Source organism: Siniperca chuatsi, linkage group LG11, assembly GCF_020085105.1.
Source record: "Siniperca chuatsi isolate FFG_IHB_CAS linkage group LG11, ASM2008510v1, whole genome shotgun sequence".
Classification (NCBI taxonomy): Eukaryota; Metazoa; Chordata; class Actinopteri; order Centrarchiformes; family Sinipercidae; genus Siniperca; species Siniperca chuatsi.
Window position 1 is genome coordinate 12,152,325 of NC_058052.1, and position 19,838 is coordinate 12,172,162.

General features: G+C 38.7%; 1 protein-coding gene across 46 annotated transcripts in view; it reads right to left on the minus strand.

The window, feature by feature from the left end:
• LOC122884291 (neurexin-1a) overlaps window positions 1–19,838 on the minus strand; it is a 252,116-nt gene that overhangs the window by 119,814 nt on the left and 112,464 nt on the right. For 21 of the 46 annotated variants that reach the window (XM_044214039.1, XM_044214027.1, XM_044214036.1 and 18 more), the window contains 7 exons: window positions 18,382–18,408; window positions 12,458–12,580; window positions 11,230–11,611; window positions 9,870–10,060; window positions 8,975–9,148; window positions 7,683–7,709; window positions 4,967–5,086 (listed from right to left, as the gene is read on the minus strand). In XM_044214039.1, the coding sequence (XP_044069974.1) occupies window positions 4,967–5,086; window positions 7,683–7,709; window positions 8,975–9,148; window positions 9,870–10,060; window positions 11,230–11,611; window positions 12,458–12,580; window positions 18,382–18,408 (1,044 nt within the window). The remainder of the gene's footprint in view (window positions 1–4,966; window positions 5,087–7,682; window positions 7,710–8,974; window positions 9,149–9,869; window positions 10,061–11,229; window positions 11,612–12,457; window positions 12,581–18,381; window positions 18,409–19,838) is intronic. The other 25 variants (XM_044214029.1, XM_044214050.1, XM_044214067.1 and 22 more) reach the window with 3 other exon arrangements.

The following is a 19,838-nucleotide window of genomic DNA, read 5'->3' on the forward strand; positions in this document are numbered from 1 at the left end:
CCCTTGGCCTCACTACTGGACTGGGTGTCCCCTTGTATTGATCGAAACCAAACTAAGTGGTCTAATCCTTGCGTGCAACATCAGAGGAATGGGACAAAACTGTCTGCTGTACTTCCTGCCTGCTTGTGTGTGTGTTTATCTGCGTCTATCTATGTTCAATCTGGAGCACCACCGTGACTGTACTGAAACACAAGTGCCCTATTTCATATGAAAAGAAAATTCTTGGAACATGCCAGAAGATTTACAATAGGCTAAACTGAGGCAAATAATTGTTCATGTAAATTCTACATGCTATTCTTGACTAATTGGAGTACAAAAATGTAGACATTGGAGAATCCTAGCAAAATTGGACCTGATGCATTTCTTCTTACATTACATAATTGTCAGTATAATCCAGCACTCTGCAGATTGGTTGTTTTCATTTTCTGAACATTCTTAGATTTCTTAGATTCTGAGCTTCTAGTCTTTTAAAAATATTTTGTTGAATTCTTGCTTTTGTGGACTGATGTAACAAATGTGTCAGTGCGTGGATTCCTTTGTGTTATATAGTAGCTGTCGTTAGACTACACAAAGAGGAGACACATGACAGAAATAGATCATTGTACTTTCTTCTGTATGTGCTTAAGAAAAATCAGACCAATGCCTATTATTACAGATCACATAGTAGATACCGAGCCTGGGGCCCAGACAGACTATTCTCAAGGTACAATGACACAAGAATGAACATTGACTCAGACACATTAGAAATCAAGTGAGAGGTGCTCGTCTTTGCCCCGTGGGCAGAGACAATGGAGACTAGACCCACACACAACCTCCATTGTTGATACAATATTGACATGGCACTAATAGTTCTGGCTATAAGACTGGGCGGAGGAGCAACCAGGCGAGACAAAAATTCCGTGAAGGCCAGGCATGCCCCTCGCTGTAGCCTCTCCACGACCCACTTTAGCTCAACACCAAACATCATTCTGTTTGTCTCTGTACATTACCCTCAGATGCTTGACCACTGCAGGCAAACTCTCTCAGGAGGTCTAGACTGGAGTTTAACTCCCACAAACACACACATGCCAAGCCAGCTTCTGAATGAAAACCAGAACACTTTTTCAAACCCCAGTGGACATTACACAGAAGACAAACTGCAATATGGCAATATTAACTTATACTCTAAGCTTGAAGGCACTGGTAATGTTCTGCTTTTGGCTGATTACCAGCATTGGTTTGCGCTTGCAGAACAGCACTGATGACTTCACCACACACAGATACATGCAGACTGTGTCCCCTGTTTGGCTCACTAACTAAAATGTGTTCCACATGCTGTTTTATTCCTACTGGCATCAAAAACAGCTTGTAGTGATGAGACCAAATGCATGCTTAACACCATTCACAACCATCATAATTCATTTCACATGCATGATGATCTGAGAGAAAGTTGATTCATCTTGGCCAGCATGGCTTGTATTTTTTTTCTCCCTAGTTTCACTGACAGTAGGTATCCAATGGGGATAATTGGTTCTATAAATAAAACACACCATGTCACCGTGTCCACAGTTCATTCAAAAACAGTACTGGCACATCACTGGGGTAAAGATGATGATGAAGAGAAGATCTGAAGATTGCTTTTATAGGTATGTCATCATCTCGTCAATCATTCTCAAGTGAAATGTGCAGCGCTATTTTTTATCATAACACACTCACAACACAGCCAAGAAATGGTGGATTGCTCTGAAAAATGAAACCCAGTGCAGAGTGTATGTGGATACATGCAGCACATACATGCCATGCTTATGCTAGACTGTTGAGGAAAGGTAGGAGTAGTTGTAAAAGTATGCACTTAAAACGGCAAAAAAATATGAGCTATGAAGATGCTCTCACAAAATGACTGATTGGTAACTAAATACATGATGTCATCCTCTATTTAAAGATACCGTTCTGATATGGGAACTTAAGATGCGTAAATAAGATAAACTAGTCACTTCATGATCTCACTCATGTTTTCCTCTTCCTTATATTGTAGGTTAGTCTGCATCCCCCATAGGACAAAACGGTCAGATGGCCATGTGTGTTTGGTAACTTGCAATGCAGTGATTTAAAGGACTTGCCACGCTACTGTATGTTCAATTTCCCAAACACTTCTCCATTCTCTCTGTACAGCTACAAACCTCAGAGGAAAAAATATTTTCAGAATGCTGCCAAAAGTACATTTTTGGTACTTGGAAGGAGTATACACCAATTAGAGTTGATTGTACACTATCAGTTAGGGCATAACAAATCAGCCTTTGGGAAATGTTCTCTAAAGATGAATACATTGTATTTCCGATAACACCCTTTTTCACTTTCTGTTAAATTATATTACTTATAAGGTTTAAATTATTTTAAAATATATGTGCAAATATTTTTTTGTCAAAACTTACCATCATTAACTCAACATTTTACAAGATATACTGTATTTTCCAAAGAGCTGCTATATGTCTTTGTTTTAATTCTTGAAGTAGATAAGCGTTCCCTCATATAATAATTTAAACTTTGTTAACAAATTATTTAAATATATTTCATTGCATGTGACTGTCACATACTGTTTTTCTTTTTTCGTTGAGATTGAGTGCATACAGTTGAGTCTTATAAACAGTAATTAACAGTGAATTTACAGGCAACTGAACACAAGTATCAATACATGGCATTCTGCTCAAAATGATATACATTTTAAATTTACATGAGCCGAACAATGAGATGGTATTTTACTATTAGACATAATGTTAGTTCCCCTATGATTTGTGAATGACAGCTGTACAATGCATCCTGGCTGTAAATGTTATGAGGCCACAGGCTGTGAAATGGAGTTTTTCTCCTTGTGAGAAGGCAGGGTTCCAAGACTACCCACTAGAGAAAAATGTGGAAATGCAGTGAGCTCCCCATGTAAGTTGCTTTCTCGGAGACCCATTGCTCTGTTGTAAATTGCCTGCATTTCAGCTTATGCAAATATACCTGGTAAAAAGTGATATTTTCCTCAGAGATGCTTCTCTCCTTCTTTTGCCGCTCCCCCCTCCCCCCTTCCTCTATCCCCATGACAATCCATCAGCACAGATAAAACCCAACCATCTCCAGCTTAATTTTTTCTACTCATAGATTTTCCTTGGCATAGTGAGGATGACTTGCATTGCTTTTTTGAGGACTAGTTCAGTTCATCCATAGTGAAAGAGATTTCTTGGAAAGTATGTTTTTGTGGTTACATATCGCATCCCTTGGGCCTGCACATTGATCCGTCCTATTGTTTTGTCAGGTCAGCAGGAATAATGAGACTAGCTACAGTAACTAGACTCAGCAGGTAGAGCACTTTTGCTCAGATATAATATATGCGTACATGTCCTGTGAGCTGCTCTGCTCCCAGTGCTGTAAATTAGCTCTATGGGCCTGCTCAGGATGAATATGTATGGCAGGAAGAAAAAAAAAAAGAAAATTACATTTCTTCTCCCTTTAATGCACAAGGAAGGTTCACGAGGAGTTCGCCATCAAAAATATCCCTCAACACCTTCTCTGTTGATCCAAACACAGTCTGAGGAATGAAAGGGAGAGTAAAACGAGCAGTTCTAGGATCAGGACTACAGCTACACTCAAGCTCACATCTCATGGACAGAAGAATCCTTTTAGTGTTATCATAGGCAGCAGATATGTTAAGGCTATGAGGCTGCACGGGAATCTATTAACACTTTCTGTTGATAACAAAAGATGGGGTCTTATCAAGCTGGTAGAAGTGACACAGAATGCATTAACATTTATGTTGCTCTCTCCTCTGCTTTTGTGTCATATCCAGAGTGCTCACTCTGTTCTTTCCTCCTTAATGCAGTTCAGCACTTTGCCCATTCACCCCTTACTGTGTGAACCACTGCAGAAGAAAATAATGACCAAACAAAATCCCTTTTGCATGTATTGCATAAGAAAGTAGCCCATTTTCTAAAGGTGGAGCAGACATTACCCTAGTTCTCTCAAAAGCTTAACATTAATGAGCACACAGTTCCTTAAACTAAATGCCAATTTAACTGTCTTTGAGAGAGATTAATATCACAGAACCTTCAAATTGCATCATGTGGCTCAAAGTAAGTTTGAATTTTTATGGTGTGTATGAGGTAGTAATTGGTATCGGTCAAAGCAATACTGAACAACATGCATTCTGGTAAAATTGTAATAAACAATAAGTGCATTTCTGCTTGATTGTGTATTGCTCCCTCTAGTGGTACATCTCGTCAAACTTTAACTGTTGAGCTTTCACTGAACTGTCAGCCAGATGTCACAAATGTAAAAGTTTCTGCCCTACAGAGTCGCAACAGCTCACGACTCCCTCAGTGAAGACAGTATATATTCAAAGCAGAACTACTGAAATAAATCGCTGTGTCAAGATTCATTCTGATTGACCAAGTTACAACATATCAGTCAGCAGTTACAGTGTGGGCCTTTACTTAGTCTGATTGGAGAATTTACAAAGCAAATAAGTCATATTTCTGGCAAACGTCGTGCTTTGTGAGGATACACATATAGCACACAGACAGGAAACAATAATGAGTTGGATTGCAAATGCCGTGTGAAAGCACAGGATAAAAATAGCCCTGCTGTTGATGATTACACCCACCTTTAAACGTCTGATGCCAAGATTTTCCTGGACGCATTTAATTAGCTTAACAGATGGAATGAATTATAATAACAATAATAAACTTTACAAAACATGCAGCTCAAAGTGCTTTACATTTAAAAATTATGCATCTAATGCTGTGAGATGTGAATGAAGCATGTCATTTTGTGTGATTTGTTGGGACTTGAATCAAATGAGAAGACCCATCATTTAATGTTATAGAGGGGCCACACAAAGAATACAAAAAATTGTGTTTACTATATACTTGATAGACTCATATGAAATAAAAAATAAACAAAAACTATTCAGACCTCAAGAGTTAAGAACCAGGAAGTGGGATCCTACCATCATTACACAGCGGTCCCCCAAATGTCGTCATGCTGCAGTCACAGCTGAAGCCCTCCCACTGCTGAAGACACACACCCTGGTTGGCACACGAGTCCTCTTGGCACGTAGTGCTGGGGCCTGAATATGGAGACAAATAGCAACTTGGTGAGCAGACGTTTATAATAACAGGCAGCAGAGTCTGCAGATTGACTCTGCAGTGAAATTAAATGCCACGCAGAAAATACAGACAATAGGCTTCTGCAAATCGAAGCCTACACAGAACAAACATACATATGCTAGGCAAGCACTAACAATAGTGTATTTATTCACATTTTGTATTCTTTCTACAAATACTGCTACAAATATCCAGATTGTAGTCAACTGCCTACCCAAACCCTCAATGAGTTTAATTGTGTTCAGTAAACAGACACAACAAAAAACTCACACATGTAAAAAAACAGCATAAAAAAACATTTGAGGTATTTAGATAAATTCAAATCATTTTAACGCTTGGATTAAACTGTCATTGGTGATTTCCATATTTTATTTTATATTCTATATTTGACATGGAACGATATGCATTAGGTTGCAGCCCTCATTTACATCTGGCTTTTGTACAGTATAGTAGGGTGTATTTAAACTGTGTCTAGATCTAATGTAGCTTGATTATCATTACACGTCCGAGTAAAATGTGTCTATAGTACACACTGTAATCCAGTTCTCCTTTCCTTCTCCAAACTGTCATGCGTCCCTGACTACCTGTGAAGAAGGTTTGTGCGATCAGATTACATCTATCTTTAGTGCATCTTGCACACCTGTATTGAGCTCTGTCTGATTGCAATCTGATTACCCAAAATGCATGTTATTAGCGGCTGCGAATGGGGTCCTAGGACAACGATACTCAGTCTGTAAGCAGTAGGGGAGTTATCCATGTGCTTTTAAATAGCAATATAACAGTGCTTCCAGATGTCAAGGTGTTTAATTGTAATGCTTGTGCATCTATCATTTCCATCATTCCATCAGCGTTTCAGTCAGTCCTTCTGTCAGTCTGAGCCAATATGCAGTAAGTATTCAGCTGTACAGACTGTATCGTCTGTTTGTGTGACGTTGATGCTGAGTTTGTTCAGTTAATAGAGAAATGTTAGTGGAATGGCAAGGGTTAGTATGGATGAATGTCGTTATTTTTATATATTTTTTAAAAAGTTTTGTGAGATATAGAATTATTTTGGTTTTGGTTAATTGCATGTGACTGTCACATACTGGTTTTGGTTTTGCTCTTTCACAGTCCTGGCCACCTTTATTTGGCAACTTCTATTGATTATTATCAACATCTGGATACTTGAACTACATTTATGACACATGAACATCATATAATCTGAATAATGACACACATACTACTGCATGCATACATGTAGCACTCCCCTTTACAGTCATGATTACCCATATGGAACACATCTACCCTTTCTGAGAGTTTAGTCATTATCATTACAATGATGAATATACATACATACATACATACATATATATTCGATTGTGTATTTATTTACTCTTAGATTTTAAAAAGAGTTGACATACATTACAATCTCATCCTTATATATTCTCTTTTTTTCTGAAGAAAGTGTAGCCACAGTAGCTGCTGCTCAGCCTCAGAGTAGCTATGGTAACTGCTTAATAGTTTAAGCTTTTGATGTAGCCCACTCAAGGCTGAAACATGCAAAAAGCAAGATGTTGTACACAGTCTACATTTTGACACAAGAAAAACAGCACAGTTTAATTAATGATTACAAATGTTTATAAAATACATTTGAATACATATCAAGTTAAATTGCATCTAACTACATGATATACTAATGATTCCACTGCTTACAAACTCTTTCATATTATAATGTCCCTAATGTGTCACAAATGTAATGGGGCCTAATTGACTTGACTCAAGTAAACAATGAGAGAACAGATGTGTAATGGAATACTTCAGAATTTAAAATGATTAAGATACAGAATCATACATTTTACAATTTAAGAAGAGTTCCCATTGCTTTAATTGTCTGATTCAGTAACTACAATGTAGTTTTATTGCTATTTATTTATCACAGTGTATCTGAATTGACTTTAATTACTGGCCAGTGGTGCTATTTGTTTTGCAGCATAACTGTTAAATCTTAAAAGGCTGAAGCCTGCTGCTTGATATAGTTCCTACTTACAAAGTAGTAATAGAGTGCCAGAGACTATAACAAGAATATGACATTGGCAAGCATGGGACTTATAACAACAATGATTAATTTTGTGTAAAACATAAAAATGACATTAAGTGAAGTTTGAGTTAAAACCTAAATTTTTTTAATAGGATATTCATGCAGGAGAAAACACTGTTATTAAGACAATTATAAGTCATGCAAAAGTATCCTTGTACAGTATGTGAACAAAAAAAAGAAAAAAAAAACACACAGCAAAAACCAAAGTTATGTCCAATAAAAACAACATACAATATGTGAGTGCAAATCAAAACTTGAGCCCCATAGACTTTGATACAAGATGACAGTGATACTTGTATTCCTATGGGACTGAATCCCATTTCATATGGTGGGTGGGTGAATTCAAACTAGGCAGTCATCTTGCTCAGGGAGATGTGGAAAGTGTGATGGTAGAGACTGTGGAGAGGTGGGGGGCAGAGGCATTGCAGATGCAAAGGGGGGAGGGATATCAGACTCTGTATCAAACAGACAAAGCTATCTACCTTGCAAGTCAGCTTTCATCAATGCAACTTTTGTCAGCAAAATAATAGGAAAGGAAAAGGCAAAGTATACCAGCTGTTAGTAAAGCACCAAGACGTCAGAGATGGAGTAACAGAAACACAGACTGTTGAAGGAGGAGAGACAGATTGGGGACGTCTGTCCTTAGAAAGAGCCAGAGGGGAAAAATTGTATTGTATAATGGAGGCTGGGTTAAGCTAACCTGTAATAGCAACTGCTCTCAAAATGGCACCAGCAATGTGAAGTATAAACATGCAATTGTTAAGTTATTATTATGGGAAGAGGGTATGCTTTGTCCGTTATCTTCAGTAAAATTTAAACTGGATATTTTCTCTCATGCATATTCTGAAATGGTCCGTGCTGTAGTCAAATACTATCAGCAACTATATGCTACCTTCTTAGTCCTTTAGCACAATTCAATAAATGTGTTATCATTTTCCACTGAGAGCGACCATCGATACTGTGTGGCACAAAATGAAAACAGTAAGTTTGACGGACCCACACAGGCCGCTGAATTTGATTATATCTATAATGTTGGAACGTGAAAAGATCCGATGTTGCGTACTCAACAGAAAAAGAGTGGATGAATTGTGAAATTGAACTAAGTGAGTGAAGTTGAAAAATAAATCAAATATTGTCTCTGGATGTGGTGCACACATTAGACTGGGCAAATGATATTCATGCATGCAACAAAGCCTTCATACATAATTCAAAAGGATTGCTTCTGGCAAACTCTCAGATCCAGCAAGCATGCACAGAGCAAAACAGAATGGGGATAAAATGGGAAATAACACTGGCAGGACAAATATGGCAGAGAGAATAATCAGATTATGGCTAAGTGAAACAGAAATGATTGCCTGTGGTGGAGTGTCAGAGCTTGATGCATTCTAACAGAATACTAACACACTTTATGGATGTTAAATTATGTGCCACAGGTTGGCAGTGCCTTGGTGGGTGTGCTTCACAGTGTACGTGTGTCCTCGTCGGACAAGTATGAGACTGAGCAGCAATACAGCACTGCATGGTGTCGCATGGTGACCCTTATGGATAGTTTTGATAATGAGGGGAAACCAGAGTAATTAAGAGAATTAAAAGAAAACTTTTCTGATTTGATCAGTGAAATCAGATTTAAATGGAACATCTATCAATAATAATAATAATAATAATAATAATTCAAACCTGAGCTTTACTTAGAACATGTAGTTAATGCCATGGGGGGAGTTTGAAAGCAACATAAAGAGTTTAAATGTCCTTACTGGGCTGAGAGACCACTCACCTTCACATCCTCTCTCTATCTGTCCCACACAGTCCAGAGCATCTGACATCAAGTCTGGGAGCCGCCCGTTCAGATCCATCGATGCCAGACAACCTTGGAAACCTTCCTTGGCATGCACCAGTTTGGGCAGCTCCTTGTACATCTCCTTAGCCACCCCACCAATATAAAGGTTACCTGTGCCCAAATGACAAATATGACAATACTGACCCCTAGTGGAAAGAAAACATGGTACCTAGCTTACCATATCATGCTTGTTACAGTGCAGCATTGTAATAGGGCTCAGACTGAATTTTCCTGACTAAAGATCAGAAAGTTTGTGCTGTAATTAATTAATGATAACAGTTGTTTGATGAAGTATTTTATCCAAGTGAATGAGTAGGAGGTTAATTATAGTCAATCTTGCTTGAAAAACATTTTCTAATTGTGTCGAATGACATTTTATTGTATTATGACTCAACATCAATAGTGTTCTTTTTCATGTCCAAGCCAGAAATGTGTCATCTGTACCATTTCATTAACAATTTTTAATAACATTAATTACAACATTATTCAAGGCAGAACACTTATTATGCCAATATCCTTCCAATTTGAAAGGATTTGGTCTTTTTAACTGATAATTCTTTTCCAAGGTCAGTCTGCTATGCACAAATGGTCTTTTCTATGAACTCCCTGCTCCACACGCACACTGTCAGATGGGGGTTGAGTTCCTTGCTCAAAGGTACCTCAGTGGTGGTAATGAGTGAGGGCCAAGTATTGCTTTTCCCTCCATGCCCGCAGGGTTTATCCTGCTGCTGCAACCTTTCACTCACAAACCTGCTTTTCTCACCTCTAGGCCACTGCTGCCCCAATTTTATAAAATCTAGAAAAAATATATAAATTCACTATGGCTACGCACCCTTCAGGTCCAGGTTTTTGGCTCCTGTGGTTGTCTGCGTTGTGACCTTGGTATCAATCTTGACAGTGTGGAGGTTGTTGGTGTCCCTGGAGATGATGACACTGTGCCAGTGGTTGTCATTCAGGGGCTTGTTTGAGTTGCCTTTGATCAAGTGGGCTCCATTTCCCAGGTCGGACACATAGTGCAGGTAACTGGAACCGGATATTTAACATGAGTGGATGCAAACATGGACAGGAATGGAAGGACATGAAAGCATGGCATTATGAAAACATAAGCTTAATACATAGCATTGCAGGTGTTTCCAAAATCCCCCAAAATGCATATAGTTTATTTGCAGGGCACCTTTTTTTCAATTAGAAAAGAGTAATAAACCTCTGAAAACTCGAGTGAGAGTGTGCACGAGCGTGTTTGGTGGCGTTGCTGTGTGCCTGTGCATTCAAATGTGTAGATACGAGAGTATCAGAAAGTGCAGCTGTTTGAAAAGGAGCTAAATAATTGGCAGGTTGCAGAGTTAACAAAAGGTTCAAGGCTGGGCTGAACAAATTACTCTTTAATTCTTTGGTTTACAGGCAATTTAAGATTTGCATGCTCGTTTTAATTAAAATGTATGACTTTAATGTTTAGCACATTGAATAAACCTTACTTCAGGCATTACTTAAAAGAAGGTCATTCTATAGCTGCATTTCAACAATAGTTGATTCCCTTTTATGTTGGGTATTTGTTGTGCCTTCATGAAGATTAAAAAGAACAGTAATAGCCGACAGCTCTTTCAGTAAATATTCTGGCATAGAGGGGATAAGAAAATAATTTGAATTCCCTTGGTAAAGGCATAAAAAGCTGTCAAGAATTGTATTTTGTTTGGAAACTGTCATATAGTATGAAGAGCTGCATTATTAAAATCATAATCCATTTATATGGAGACTCTTACATAATTAAACATCTTGCTACACTAATATAAAACTAATTCAACACAGCTTGAAGATTTGCCAGTCTTCACACCTGGCGGCAGGTAGGTCTGCCCTACAAATGAATACATGTGTGTGTAAAGAGAAGAGCTGTGTAGTCACAGTAACAAGAAAGCCACCCACACCAAAGCAAACTTCATTCACGAATTCCCCTAAAAACATATTAGAGTACTGGCAGCATTGCTGTTTGACAAGTTATCTCAGGGCAAGGCAGCGCAAAACACCACAGCAATGACTCCTGTACCAACAATGCAGTCAAATCTGCTAAAATATCTTACGAATTGCCACTTTAATTTTCTAAAATGTGACTAAATCGACTGTAATTGTATATGAGAGAACAGTTGTTCAAAGTTTTTGCATTCATACTTACGCTGTACAGGGAAGAACACACTTACCCTTTGACCAGCTCCACCACAATAAAGTCATTTCCATCCCCGCTGTTATACAAGATGAGCCCATCAGAGGAGGTGGTTTTGAACTGAAAGAAAAGGTGCATGGAGTAGTAGGCCTGCAGAGTAGTGAGGGTCACATAGCTGGAGCGTGACTTGAAGGTGACAGGGTCAGCAATGATGTTCTTGAAGCCAATCATGGCATTGAGCTCACAGTAATCAATGTCACCATTTTTACAGAGGTCTATGTAGGCCATGCCATTGAAGGAGAGGCTCTGGAGGTGGCCAATGAAGTTGGACGGCACCATGGACATGAAGCGCTTCTCTGTCACAATGCCCGTCTCAATGTTATGAAACTCCAGTTGGGTGTGGTCACCTGCCATTTGACCTTCGATCAGCAGAGGGGGGGAGGGAGAGAGGAGGTTACTGGGTGTATACGACATTTAAAGGTGCAATGCTTTGCAATTAAAGGGTCAACTACAGATCCTCTAGATAATGACAGTAACACCATATGACATTAAAGAAATCAAATATTAATTCCAGAAAAAACTAAAAAGAAATTAAAGTAAAAAAAAAAAAAAATATATATATATATATATATATATATATATATATATATATATATATATATATATATATATATATATATATTTTTTTGGTTTTCTGTGTAAACTGTAGATTAGTCATGAGAACTTGTTGTGTTCTTGAGGTTGTACATTATCTTTCTATGCAGACGAGCACAAAACAGTACAGTACACACTGTATGCCTAACTCAAAATATTTTCACATTTTCTACCCCTTAAGGCAAACAAGGCCCCACAGACAGTCCATCGAAATAGTTTTGTTGTAAAATGAGCAGTACCATTAACTTCAACAGGTACCATTCTCCTATGATGACAAAATTCAGAACACATTGCCTTTTTTATTATATTTTGTAGCCTTTTAGCCTATCTTTAGACATTTATCTAACATCATTCTGTTAGAGGACATGTTTTTTAACAGCAACATTTTGTCCAAAATGGATATGATATCAGAAAAACAAATGAATGAAGGCTCTCTCCAGATGAGCAAAGCATCTAACCTGCCTACGGAATAATACACTTGAAGTTGTCTTTCATTCTGCAATAGAGCTTGTGTCTTACCTAGAATCTGAGAGTACAACAAATGTTACGGATAATTTAAGTTTAGAGGAGAAAAATAAGATTCTGACAGAGGAACCGAGGATGAGAAGTACCTTCCACAGGCAGCAGATCATCTACGGTCAGTTTCAAACTCTTGCCCCTCCTGAACACACGTACTGTGTGCCACTCATTATCGTTCACATTCTGACCCGCAAAAATAGTCTCTGGACCTTTGCCTGCAGGACAGTCCAAACAACGGTTATCACACATGCATGCATACACACCACATACATTACAGAAAGGCTAAGAGATAGAGAGGGGGAGATCGAAAGGAGGACAGAATGGAGTTAAGTAGTTGGACAGAGGCAGAAAACATTAAGGTAAACATAGTTAATGGTCCATTAAAACACATCATTCTGACTTGCATTTGCTGAAGTGATCGCACCATTAGATAGGGCAGCACATTTCTGAATTCTCACTGAACACCATTTTCCTCAAACCAAGAGGAGGGAGACAGTAATCAGGATGTCACATTATTATTACCAACAATATTCACACTAACTGTGTTGCTGTAAATGTATAGTTTCTAAATAAACATGGGATAATTAGACTTTTCATTACCGCTGGTCTCTCATTTCTTGTGAGTTTTTTTCATTCCAATCACGCCACTTGGTGGCAGCAAATAACTACCAAAAGGCTACAACGGAGCAAGGCACTTAACAACCGAGCATCACTCTCCATCTTGTTTACCTACGACAGTGCAACCCAGTATTTGATTTCTCTCATGTCCTCCACATGAAATGGAATAGCGATATGGAAAGAAATACTTGCATAATGGAAGCAGTGTGATTGGTGGTCAAAAGAACCCCTTAAAAGCAAAACAGACAGGACATTGTCCCTGGAAATCCAGGAAATACAGAATGTGATTTTTATCAGCACCTTTGAAAATAAATGGATGCTTTGAAAAAAACAGCAGGTAGCTTATATTATCAGTAAGACTATTAAGACTGATAATAACAATACTTAAAATATCTGAGTCATTCCTTCAATGAATCTTTACACCAGTGTTACACCACCACCTTTTAATATGGCATAAAGTGTGTCACTGCTAGCAGGCAGTAATAGAGATGCCACACAGAATCACAGTGCCAAAAACCTCAAGGAGAGATGATCAAATTTAGAATCAGATAAATCAGAGCGACTGCACCAAATCTCAGTGATCTCATGAGCAGTTAGGGAAAAAAAGCTCACAGAAGATACACTTGAAGAACTGCATTTAGAAATTCCAACATTGGTCCAACTGGGGCAGCACATTATCTTTTCATGCAGCTTCCGTCTTAGAGCATCTTTGAATTGCTATATAGCTCTGATGTTCCCCTGCTGGGCACACATAACCAAACGGGCCAATGAGGACGTGCAACTGTGACCGTATTAAAATCCCCAGGCACCGGATACCTTGCCCGCTGTGGGGAGCATTTCAGATGGGTGCCAGGTTCATTCCCCTGCACCCATTTACGGCTATTTATTTTCTCCTTTTCTGCAATCTTCAAAGCCCCAATGCAATGTGTATGCAAATCTGAGGGTGCCAAAGTACTGGGACACACTCAATCTCAGAGGCACAGTTCTGCTTTGTAAGCACTAAACACCGGGGCAGGATTGCAACCAGACGACTGGTGAGGGATTAAGGAGGAGAGATATGAAATAATGGATGGAGTTGGACTTGAAAGCATGCTTGATCTTTGCCTTCCATCATCCTGTCCTTGTTGCTCTCCAAGGAGGAAAGAAAGGGAAGGGGAAAAGAGGTCAATCGTATTAAGAAACACATTCCTGCACAACATTCACTACTGTAGTGCAGTCTGTGGTCCAAACCGCCAGCTGCTGGCCAGACATTAAGGGCCTTTAGTCCACTGTCTGCCGTGCCCAGTCCTCTCTAGTGCCCTCACTGATGGTGATCTATCTGCAGTGATGGATCTACAGTGATCTCTCCCTGCCTCATTGACTTCAGGCCCAAGGGAACAGTGGAGAAGTGTGGCACGGGGCAGCATGAGAAGATGTGATTATCCAGTCAATCAGCTCTGGCTGGCTGGATGACATGCCGGATACTGGTGCTGCCTGCCCCAACACTGTGTGAAGAGGGACTCGCTGACCAAGCAGCAGGCCACTACTGCTGGATTACCGTCAACACAGACATCAAAGCAAGCGCACATGGCAAGGAAAGCTTAGCAGGCTGCCATGCTAGGCAACCTGCTTGTCCAGTCAATGCCTTGCTAACTGAAAAGCCATTGTGAAAATGTTTGAGCAAGCAGAGGTTAAATAGTGTTAAAACAATAAATGATGACAATCAATACTAATCTGCTGTATTATTTGCATCAATGTTTATTTGTTCTACAAACTGAGACTGCTCGATATTGAACATGTTGAAGGCTTGTTTTGAACACGGCTCGATCTAACTGCCATCACATTACTGAGATTAGAGTATTTTTTAGCAATAACTGCATAATCATGTCATATTAACTACCTGCTGGCTTGACAGGAAAGTCCCTCAGCAAGCTGTAACTTTGGGGGATGTCAATGTTTATTCCCAGCTTTTAATTTAGGTAGCTAATGTTTGTTACAAGGACCACTGAGCCAACATGTTAGCCTCTTTATGAAACTAATTCAGTGCAACCATAAAGAAAAAACAGCGGAATAATTGCTCCGTAATTTCAAGCACTTCACTGTTCTTTCCCTTCACTGGGTACTCAGTTTACACTGCTGTACATGCAGAAACATACTGAAACATAGAAAGGTTTTAATCTTATTGGTGGTTGGAGGGGGGGGGGGTCATTTTTATTTTTGCTGAAAGGAGGGTAGTCTAAGTTTTTTGGGAGAGCAGGGGAGGGTATTTTATGTTTTTCTGTCCAAAGAAAATATTAAGAAGTAGATCAGCCCCCCTCCACAACCCAATAATTTCCGTACAGCGCCTTACTAGATCACATTTATGCTGTCATGAGGGGGGATATTTTTTTAACTTCAGGTTGTTCCTTAAATAACAGATAGAATCTTGCAGTCTGCTCGATAGATTCCTTCCTTTGCTGCCAAATATTAGGAAAGCCTATTTTACCTTTCCCAGCCTAAAGGTGAGCACCATTAAACTGTACTACACCAGAGGTTGGGGGAATACTTGGTTTTGAGAGGCTGGAAAGTTTCCTTATATATTTGTTTATAGCATTGCCAGACTGAAATCTCTATTCAAATGTATTCTAATTGGCTAGTGGATGTATCGTTAATCAGACAACAGTTTGATTACTGTTCTGAATGTATACACTTGCAAGATTTGAGCATTTTAGCTATGGACTGAAATTTAAAGTGAATGCATTGAATAAAGTAGTTGCAATAATATGTTAGCAATCATGAAAACAGTGGTGGTCAAAACAATTTTTCATCACGTTTTATTCTAACCACAAAACACACTGAGTTCTGCAACGAGGAAGATGTAGCAAAAAGCAATTTGAACTTATATTAAAGGTTTTTGCAGTAATAATGGCAACGTAAGTCTTTGGCTGATAACGAGGCAGGATATATGTATATGTACATATCTCACCCCCTATGCATCCTCCCCTTAACTTGCCCTTTCATCTATCTCTCTTCTAACAGGCACAGGTGTAATATCCATGTAAAAGAATCTCCTGCTGCTCTTTCACACTAAATAAGTCAAAAATGAAAGATTGATGCGTGGAAAAGATCAATTATGAGAGAAAAACTGCCTTCAGATGTTGCCCAAGAAGGTCATGGAGAGAATAATCAAATAAAGTTGCCCTCATCACTGCATCCTGGCTACACTGTAAATTGTGATTATCCTGCAGTTCAAGTTAATGAATAATAGAAGACCAGAATGGCAGACAAAAAAGCCAATCTGTCACAAGATATTTTTAGTTTATATTTTTAGTTTGTTGTCACTCAGTGCCTGTTAACAGTGTTTAAGTCGAAGTGGCAGTGTTTTCTTCAGACAGCTCTGGGCAGCCCCAGGGAGCCTAGGTCTCTAATTGACAGTGATGTGTTCTTTGAGTCGGTGCTGAAATTCTTCATCCACCAAGCTGACCGGAGCTGCAGCGCCTGACAAGACACATTAATTAACACAGAAAAAAAGAGGACAAAAATAACACGGAGAAAAATATCAACCTAGAAAAAAATGATTTAAATTCTAACTCTTCATAGGTGGAAATGCACTGGCTTAACACAGTTCTTTCCAAGAACTTCAATTAAACATTTCCGTATGACACAATTAGGTCTGAATCTAATAAAGAAAGAACTGCTGTTTCCCGCATTTGTCTCTATTTTACTTAAACATTAGCTTTCCCTTTAGCATATCAAATGTTGATGGAATCAAAATATTTTCTCTTTGAATTATAGCTTAGCTATGTGTGGAAAACATCTACAGTATATTTCTTTATATCTATAAAACATTCTGCAAATGTGACAATATGGCACAGTGTCATTTAAGATGATTATTTTTATAGAGAAAAACTACATAAAGAAATGTACTCAAACAGAATTCAGACCAGTATGGGTATAACATGTCAGCATACAATTACTTAAATGCAAAAACAAACCAGTGCTGCATGGTCACTTTTCATTTTGCATTCTTCCAACAGCCTACATGAAATCATCCAGCCTATTAACACACATAGCTTTAAACTACACCGTTCTATTCTAGTGACTAAAGCAACTACTGTATGTACTGTACATCTTGAAGATTGTGTATTTTGTGAAGTCAAATGTGTGGCAAATATTAGTATAACAACCACTGGTGTTCATGTATGCACAGATTATCCCTTCACACTACCCTCATAAACCAAGAATGACCTTTTAAAGCATTTGAAGGGGGAATTAGAGCTTTTTATTTGCATACACAAACAAGGGATGCAATCCAAGATGCATGAACAATGCTATTTAGCATTTAGAAAGGTGTTAAGAAGGGCTGGCTCACAGAAGCATGTCTAGAGGTCACATCATGTGATTCTGTGTGGAGGCGTTTGTTGTGTAAGTCTCCGCTTCTCATCAGGCAATGACCTTCAAATACTGTAACACTTCACACACAAAAAGATCCAACACTTGTGTTTTCAGAGAGAACAGTTTGTCCTTATATACAATATGTGATACTGGCAGTCTATTATAGAGCTTTTCTCATTTCTGTTGGTATTTACTGATATAAAGAGTGTGTCTGTCACTACATAATCATTAAACAGGAAGAAGGCTCACGTATTATGACTCCAGAGAAGTAATTATTAATTCATCACTGCTCCTGAATAATAAATGTCAGGGATATTTACCTCCCAAAATATTGCAATGTAACCTCTTTGTTGAAACACACACACACACAAACACACACATATCCACCGTGAATCCCACAACAAGATCTATTCTCTCTCCCTCCCTCTTTATCCCTTTCTTTCTGCTCTGTGAGGCAGGTTAATGAGAATAATAAAATCACACTCTGTATTTCCTCTGTGCCGTGAATGGCCTCATCAATTTACAACGGGCATGAAATACTGAAGTAGAAAGGAAACAAAAAAATAATAAAAAATGCGAGGGGGGGGACAGGGAAATCATGCATGTCTAAAATACCTGCACTTCCAAAGCATGCGTTTTATATCAGCCTGAATTCATGAGTGAAAAGGTTCGTTAATTAGAAACAACTCAGAGTGTAGAATTACAGCTGACTGCCATATTTGGGTTTATCATTAATTCAAGCCTCCCTCCATCTCCTCCCCACTGCTCATTATTCTCCTGGACAGCTGATGCACACAACACCACCAAGCATTTCTTATGTACCCTTAGCTCTTGGACTTGGTATGATAAAATGTAATGTCTGACACAATGCAAAGTGCAAGTCAGATATATTTCAGTTAGGATATTTTAATGTCAGGATCATATAATGGCTGCAGAGAAGAAATTGTAAACACTATGCTATGTAACAACACCTCTAGCAACTAAATCATGTCCAAAAACAGTAAGAGTTAGAGAAGAAGAAGAAGAAATGTGAACAGTAACTTACTGGAGGTACAGTTAATCCTGATACAATCTAGATGGGAAAGAATAGATGAGAGATAAATTCATCTTTCAACGTTACAGCTGCAGACATCATTAAAGCATACAGTCCACCCCTCTGGGGACACACACACGGACACTGTCCGTCCTCTGATGCTCTCCCCCATGGCCCCGAACTGCAGTGAGCTGGTAAAAGCACTGCAGTGTAGTTGTGCCAGAGGAGTACAGCATGGTTTACAGGAATACATGTTCCAGCAATATAGAACAGAAAGTCATACGAGCTGTAGTTTAGTTATATGACATTGTTTGTATTGTTTTGTTTTTCTATGTAGCCAAACAAATGTTTCTGTTATTTTTTAGGATATGATCTTGTAAACAGTATAAGAGCATCAGATTTTGGTCAGGGTCAGACAGGGCCAGTTGGAAGCTATTCTGATTCTCTCCATCTCTGTTTCTCTCTACCTACAGTATCCGTCTAACTCTCTCTTCATCTATCTACCCATGCATGTTGACATCAACATTTTTGCCACGGTTATTTTGCACCTCTGTATGTTGTCACAGTCACTAAATTATGTTACAACTTAACGTTACAATAAATGAATGATGCAAAAATTGCATTAGTACTTAGTAATAAATAACTAGTATTGGAATACAAGTACATTATGTTTACTCAAGTAATGTACTAAAGTAAATGCTGACGTACTTGTACATAACTTGAGTATTTCCATTTTATGCTATTTTATACTTATACAATATATATATATACTTTTTACTCCACTAACTGAATCTGACAGCTATGGTTAGTAGTTGGTTTGCAGATTGCAAAGCCATTCTGCATAATAAGTACATTTCTTGTAATTCTAAGTGAAATTTTGAATGAAGGACTTGCAATGAAGTATTTTAAATTGTAGTATTGCTACTTCAACTTCAAGTATAATATCTGAATACTCAATTGTCTTGATCCTTCCACAACAGCAACACAATAACAAACTAATCTTCTAGCACACAACAATGCCATATAGACCGCCACTATTTCTGTATCTTTTTTTTTACCTCTCTGTTTCCTAAGGCTTAGCTCATGTCATGCTCTGAGAAAGGTGACCCACATCGAACTCCCTCCCCTCCTTCCCATTTGGCCCTGCCTGTCGCGTGTTGTCAACCACAGCAGAAAAGTGGTCGCAAACAGCCAGAGACCAACACTAGCTCACCCTTACAGGGAATGCTCTGCTTTTTTAAAGGAGGGGCAGGGGAGACAGGCTTCAAGGGCTGATGGCTGGAGACAAACTCCAAAATCTCTAAAATGCGTCAAAAGATAGATATATCAAAAGAAAACAAAACACGGTGACATGTTGTTTTCATCAGAGGGCATCTTTTTCTAGTCGTAATGATCTGACTTGTTAGTCCTGTCAGTGTGTGGCGCTGTTGTCTTCTGTGGTGGGAGACATGCTTCCTTGTGGTTGACAG